General features: G+C 41.7%; 1 protein-coding gene across 1 annotated transcript; it reads left to right on the forward strand.

Moving 5' to 3' along the window:
- Window positions 1-2,414: 2,414 nt before the first annotated feature.
- LOC310839077 (trypsin inhibitor ClTI-1-like) lies at window positions 2,415-7,071 on the forward strand. Its single transcript, XM_083727276.1, has 4 exons — window positions 2,415-2,563; window positions 3,356-3,396; window positions 4,593-4,702; window positions 6,885-7,071. Exons 1-4 carry the CDS (start codon window positions 2,509-2,511, stop codon window positions 6,928-6,930), a joined length of 252 nt encoding a protein of 83 aa, XP_083583402.1. The 5' UTR covers window positions 2,415-2,508; the 3' UTR covers window positions 6,931-7,071.
- The last annotated feature ends 587 nt before the right edge of the window (window positions 7,072-7,658 follow it).

The following is a 7,658-nucleotide window of genomic DNA, read 5'->3' on the forward strand; positions in this document are numbered from 1 at the left end:
AACCTAAGGTCCGCAGGCCGGATGTGGCCCAATCTCCTTCTCAATCCAACCCATGGATGGTCCAGGAATCAGCGTGTTTTTACATGAGTAGAATATGTGTTTTTATTTAAAATGCATCTCTGGGTTATTTGTGGCGCATAGGAATTCGTTCATATTTCTTTTCAAAATATAGTCCGGCCCACCACATGGTCTGAGGTGACAGTGGACCAGCCCATGGCTGAAAAAGGTTGCTGACCCCTGGTCCTAGACCCAACTTTAGCCCTGGATGATAGCCATGGCGGAAAGTGCCTTTGCCTAGCTTAGTCTAGGTCTAGTTATGCCTGCTTCTTGGGAAGGTAGATCTAGCCCTGGTGATAGATGCCTAAGCCATTATTTGGTTATTCTACCACATCTTTGTATTCTTAACTTGTTATAAGCTGCTTTGAGACTTTTTTCCTATAAAAAGCAATGTATTTGTTTATTTATTGAAACTACTACTTCACTACAATTGTCCTGTATTTGAAAAGTGTTCTGAAACTTCCGATGGAGCTCGTATCAGGAGCGTGCCACTTCCACTGCTGCAACAACCACATCTCCCTACGTGCTTCTGGGCCCAGTTCAAAGTGCCAGTGGTGGCAAGGATACCTGAAGGACTGTTTTCTTCCCACCTTTGTTTGGGAAAATGGGAGATGTCTTTTTCTCTCTTCCGCTTAGCTTTGAAAATCTAGCCTAGGGAAGTGTGTTTTGCCCCTTTCTTTGGGGGTCTTCCAGTGGAGCACAAAGACCCTCCTTCTTATCTGGACTGCATTATTTGGCCTTGGCAAAGCAGTTGGCTTGCAACCCTTCTGTTTCTTCTTCTGTTTCTCAATTCTTTTTCATTTGCTGGCTTGATATGTTTCTTGGTTGTTCTCATACTTGTTCAACCATATTCAATCATTCCTGTCCTTAGCAGCCTTGGACGTGTTCTCCATTTGTATGCTCAAGTCATACTTTGGAAAACGCAAAATATTTTCCTCTTGGTCTATGCTTCCCTCTTGGCTCTCTCGTGGCATCCCAAGCTGCCTCCATCAAGGAAGAATGCCACATGATAACAAAGGCTGCTTCACACAGTGCAACAACAGATCAATGGCACCCTATGGTTCCTTTGCAGGCCAGACACTCCTCTGTGGTAATGTCTGAAGCTTTGAAAAGAGACAGCCCAAGATCTTCTGCTGCATGAGGCAAAGGACAAAATGGCGCCTTTCCAGCACTCCCCCCTTCCATGTTCCAAAGTCCACCAGGCTGGTAGCTGAAAGATCTCATGTGCACCATACATTTAAAGCACTATTATGTCCACTTTAAATAGTCATGGCTTCTCTCAAGGAATCCTGGGAAGTGAAGGAAGGGTGTGGAAGTTGTTAGGAAACCCCTATTCCCCTCACAGACTTCCCAGGGAAGAGGAATTGACTGCTAAACCACTTTGAGAATTGTAGCTCCCTGGGAGATATAGGTGTTTCCTAACAACTTGCAGCATGCTTAACAAACTACAGTTCCCAGGATTCTTTGGGGGAAGCTGTGACTGTGTAAAGTAGTATGATAGTGTTTTAAATGTATTGTGAAGATGGGGCCTATCAGTGTTTCTCAAACTTGGGTTCCCAGCTGTTCATGCACTACAACTCCCATCATCCCTAGCCCCTGGTTCTGCTAGCTAGGGGTGATGGGAGTTGTAGTCCAAGAACAGCTGAAGACCCACATTTGAGAAACACTTTCTTCAACACTGGTAATGGGACAGCACCTCCCACTGCATCTGAGGGCAGTAGGCTAAATTAGGGGCCAAAGAGAAGGCCAAATGTCACACACAGCTCTGCTCGCTCCTTGTGCCTTTTGCACCTGCCACCTGAGGTGGTTGTCTCATGGTGGTACTGGCCCTGAGAAGAGCATTCTCTCTGCCTATGAAAACACAGTAAACATGCCAAAGAACACCTTGGCTTGTCACAGTTATCAGAACTTTTAATATTTAATCTTGCAAATGCTGTTAGTCATTTGTTTCTGTTTTAATATGGCCTTGGGCGAGTCAATAGAAAGCTGCCATATAAACTGTTGACAATAAAACAGAGCAGTAAAATATAGTTCCTTTCAATCTTACAGCATGTGTTTATGGCAAGGCTAGAGATATGAAGCAGAGTCAACAGATAATAGTCTGAATTACTTATTGTGGCATTCAAAAGTGGCAGCTTGTATATGAATATGCTCCTTAAAGTGTCCTGGCATTCATGATTTCTAGCATCTAGTTCTGTGACAACACAGATCTTTGAACCCACCCGGACAAATTATCTCATGTGGTTTGTGCTGTGTTGGCTATTACTTCACCACCCTCTTTCCCTTCAAAAATACCTTTCCCATAGCACACACTTGTTTGGACAATGACGTCAAGGAGGAGGGGGAGTCTGAGGTGCCACAAACAGGTCATATAAAAATGTTTCTTCTGGAATCTTGAGACATAGCTTCTTCAAAAGGATTATTCTTTTAACATCAATAAGCAGCTCTACAATGAAAATAACTAGCATATTCCTTCTCCTTGCAGTGGGGATCTTCTGTTCCTCAGGTAAGGGCTACATAGAATTCATGTCTTTTTCCTTGCAGATGCTAAAATTCCCAGTATAATTGTTCAGTCGATTTCCTATACGCTCCTGACAAAGGAGAGTATAGGAAAACATGCACCTCTATGATGGGATAGAGTCTCATTTTGAGGCTGAGGGAAAAAAGAAGAGAGAAAAGGTATTTGAGTGACTTTGATGAGAACTAAAAAGGAACCAGATCTACGTATTAGATCTTCTCCAGATTTTGTATTGCAGTTCTCCAGCCAGGTGTGTGTAAAATTCATATACTATGGTAGTTTCCATTAAAGGAAGCACATTAGTGAAAATAACATACAAAAATGCATTATATCACAGGAAATTGCTTCACCAAAACATCTATATTAGTCAAAATTAAATGTTCTTTTTTAAAAACCCAAGATTTAAAGATCATTCTATTTTTAAGGTCTAAATATGCAGCAGCAGACCTTGACATCTCAAATTTCCGTGGCATCCTGTGTGAAGCCAAAATATGACCTCTTGCCTCTCGCTTTGCATTGGACTTCATATCATGGCATCTCCTGCAGCGCCCCCAAAAGCTCCACACCCAGTGTGACCGAACAGGTCACGTTCCCCTAGATCCACCTTTGAAATATGCACCCTTGTCCAATGAATGTATTTTTGTTAGATGTTTAAATGTTGTTGTTGTTTAAAAAAATTAGACTGATTTGATGCAGTTATAACACAACCAGCCGAGGTTACAGTCTCTGCTAGAAGTAGAGTGGATTTCTAATCAATAATGTTTTTTCTCACATTGTTAGGCAATGCAGAAACTGATGGTGGCAATGGTGAGGCAAGAGAGGTAATGTTGTCTTGATTATTTAAGTGCAGTGCATCCTGCTTTGGTGAAATTTTACCCCACCAATATATGGCAAATGCACTATTGCCACATAAAAGAAGTCAGAGCAATACAATGTGTCAGGTGCTGACAGTGCTTCCCCCTTTTTTGGGTAGAAAATGAGGTGCATACATTGATAAAAGAGTCATGGATGCCAGCACAAAATGGCTACCCTGGGTACCCTGGGTACTGAGCTGAAATTCAGGCAACCCAAACCTTCTGTCATTGCCTTCGAGAGGAGTGCACTGAAATCACCAAGCTACGTGTCTCTGTGTATTTCCTTACCAATAAACCAGGAGTGGGGAACCTAAGACCTGGGGTTGGATGTGGCCCCCAGGCCTTTATATCTGGCCCCCAGGACTCACTCTAGGCCCATCCCCAGGCTATGCCCAGGAACCCTTATCATTCACATATTTGGAAATTAGTCAACTGCACAGATGCAAGAGTCTCAACCATTGCCCTGCTCACTTTTACCTCTGGCCCTGAGCACCCCTGGCATGCACTCCCCATTAATGAATGTGGTCCTATGAGTGGAAAAATATTCCCCACTGCTGCTATAAACTAGCTACACAGATATTTTACTAAGCATGCTGGCTGGGGCTGATGAGAGTTGAGGTCCAACATTATCTTGACGGCAACAGGCTGAGGAAGGCTGCAGTAAAGAAACTTTTGCCAAACAAACTAGGATTGATAACTGCAAAAGGCAGCAGCTTTTACTGGGAAACAAATGCCAGAGCATACAATGCTTCAGTAGCTATCACGCCGATGTCTAAATTTCTATGCCATTCTTCACTCTGCTTCCTCAATTTAACCTTCATTTTCCAGTATCTTTGTTCTTCAATATCATCCTCTATTAAAGAATACTAGGACTGGCTCTACCATTAGGCAGCGTGAGGCAGCTGCCTCGGGCAGTTGATTCTGGGTGTCATGAAAGGGGAGCAAATGTATTGTTCTTGGATTTTTACTGCCAGAAAGGGGGAGGTGGTTGTGAGATTTTCTTGCCTCGGGTTCATGGGTACTATGGCTTGACTTGGGGAGAGTGGCACCCTTTGTCACTGCGTTTTGAGTAAGGTCTTGCACCAACTTTGAGCTTTGAGGAATATAAATTTAAAAGATTGTTGCTGTTCCAGATACTGAACTGTACAGCTTTTCTTCAACAGCCAGCCTGTGAACTTTATGAAACACCAGGATGCCCTAGAAATTTTGATCCCGTCTGTGGCACTGACCAAGTGACCTATCCCAATGAGTGTACCTTGTGCAGTACAAATCAGTAAGTATCTGTTTTTCCTTTACCACTTAGTTTCTTCAAGGGAACCTGTTTTCTTTAGGCCTTTGGCCATCTTTCAAGCCTCTTAAGTAGATAGGAGCGCCAGTAGGTTCCACAGGGAAAGAAATAGTAAGTGAGATACCTTAAGATCCCTCCTTTCAATCTGTGTGGTCACTCCTCCTGTGAACAGAAGCTTTCCCTAAGAGGTACAACACTCACATCATAAAGATTACCCACACTCCAAAATAGAGCAGCAACATATATATCAGTCATAAAGTAATTCAAATACTTAAAATTGCTACTTGCTCTAGTATATGGAGTGGTGCTGGATTATCCTCTTTAAATGGGTCCTGCTGAAAGGTGGGCTATCTGGCCAATGTAGCCTGATGGCAGATGCAGCCTAATTCACTTAGGTTCTTGTAGTATTTTTAATATAACATTTTGTATTGGTTTTACATGATTTAATACATTTTAACTTTAACCATTTCAAACATTAAAATAAAAGGTTTCTTTTGAACCTTCGGACCTCCTTCCCTCCCTCTATGGGTTCCATATTTAAGATTTAAGTTTTCTGCATCCTTTTCCTTTATCCATCTGTTAGGTATCTATAGTTACCATATTTAATTCCACATTACAAGTGTCATTACATCCCTGCCAATGATTTTAACTGTCTTTTAAATAAATTAAGAATTTACTCCAGTCTTTTAAAAATAATTGATCTTCCTGGTTTCTGATCTTCCCCATCAGTTTCACCATCTCTGCACACTCCATCAGTTTTGTTTGCCATTCTCTTGTTGGTACTTCTCCTTCCTTCCATCTCTAGGCTAGGTTCTCCTAGTATTTTTAGTCCCAACAGCAGGATGGAAACAATAGTTCTGAAGAAGCATCGTGAGGAACAGAAATAGGAGATTGAAGTGAGCTTGTTCCAACATCAGAGGCAGATCCACACCATACATTTAATGCATATCCAACACATATTTATAGCAGAGGACTTGCTCTTCAAAGAATCCTGAGAACTGTGCTTTGTTAAGGGCAGCTCTCTGTGAGAAGGAAACATAAGCATGTGACAATAAGCTGGAGTTCTGCCCAGTAGAAAGGGTATTGCTGGCACCTACAAACCCAATTTTCACATTCCACACTCTATGAAAATTTGCACTCCCTTCTCCTGCTGCACATCTGCATGGGTGGTTGTGAGAGGTTCCAAAGCAGTATGGAAGATGACTCAGGAACTGCAAAGGTGCAGGAATCAACAAAAACAGTCTCCCTCTTTCTGTTAGAACAGGGATTGAGTGGCTCTCTAGAAGTTATTGGATGACACTTCTCATCATCCCTGGCCATTGGGGTTAATGGGAGATGGAGTCCAATAACATTTGGAGGGCCATGTATTTTCCATCCCTGAAATAGCAGGCACGAAATCCAAATCCCTTCTATCCGCAGAAGGACTCATTCCATGAATGGAAAGGCACCTTAGGATCCAAATCAATATCTCCCCTTCCCCCTTTCTCAAGAACGTGAATTTCATCTAGTGAATTCTGAACATATAGCTGCTCTTGAAGGAACAAGGTCATTTTTTCCGGTCAGTTGGCAGGGCCTTATTTGACACAGAGAAGGTGAAAGTCTCCCTTAAGAGCCTTTTCACTGTTTCAGAGACTATGCAGGCAGTAGCTCCATGTATGCCTGTGCATATGTCACTTTCAGTATTGATACTTCAACAGGAATTTGTATGTGTGAGTAATAAGGATAAGGATGGGGGAGAAAGTTGGTTTTGTTGACATTTTAGGTGAATCTACCTTATTTGAATTTCTCAAAAACCACAGGCAGAAAAATAGTTCTCCTGTGAAAGCCACAGTACTCTGAATTTTGAAACGCAGTTCTCTAGCTCCAAAGTGTGTGGGGAGGGAGACGTATGCATAACTTGCATGCAAATGCTGGTGAATTTTCATGAGGACTTGGCCAGTGAGATCCTGCCCAAATTGTAAAATTCTATCTCTTTTAAGTTGTCCATGCCCTGAACACTAGCAGGTGTCAAAATGTATTATCGCACAAATGCATTAGCCTCTGGCCCTAGCAATGCCTATCTAAAATACATATGCTCAGATTCTCACAAGGCATGATTTGGCAGCATCTCAACTTTGACCTGGGAAATGAAAGATACTATTCAGTATGTTTTATACCTTTTTTGCAGGCAAAAGAATGTACAAGTCAAAATTAAGAAGGCTGGAATTTGCTGAGTGTTGAACATGCATCATTTTTTGCTGAAGAATTTAGGAGTGGGCTTTTTGGCTTTCTCTGATGAAAATGCAGAGTTAATAACTGCTTGTTATTCCTATTTTCCAGATTTTATTGTCAATAAAACAACAGCATTGCAGCAATCTAGTTTGGTCATTGTATTTATTCTTGATGGGTAGTTTTTGGCAAGTGAAATAAGCAACACTCTTCTACTGAACTATATGACGAAGAGTTTGCACACACATTTTCTGCCGAGTCCTCTTTGTATAAGGAACTGCATGCAGGAGGTACTGTATGAATTAGATGGCTATATTTCATAGCATTTGTCTGTAATCACAACAGAACTGGAATGAGCTGCCCACACCATCTGGTGAGATGTTTTTCATTTATTTACTGCCATAAAAGAAACTGTTGTTTCTTCACTTGAATAATTCATAGCCTGCTCTTCATTAATCCCAGAACAGGCTACAATATAAAAAATTAAGCAGATAATAAACAATAAAACCAGTTACATAAAACCAATAAAGAGAAGATCATCATCTACAGTCATTGAACAAGACAACAAGCTGCCCAATTCCACATCCAGCTTAACTAACAGCTTGGGCAAATAAATATACTTTTAACTGGTGCCCCGAATCCATACCAGCTGATGTCAGTTGAATTTGCGAAGAGAAGCCTAGAGTTGGACAATACCTTTATTAGGATGAACCCACCCACTCCCCAAATACAA

The sequence above is a fragment of the Podarcis gaigeae genome (assembly GCF_964106915.1).
Source record: "Podarcis gaigeae genome assembly, chromosome: 2".
Lineage (NCBI taxonomy): Eukaryota > Metazoa > Chordata > Lepidosauria > Squamata > Lacertidae > Podarcis > Podarcis gaigeae.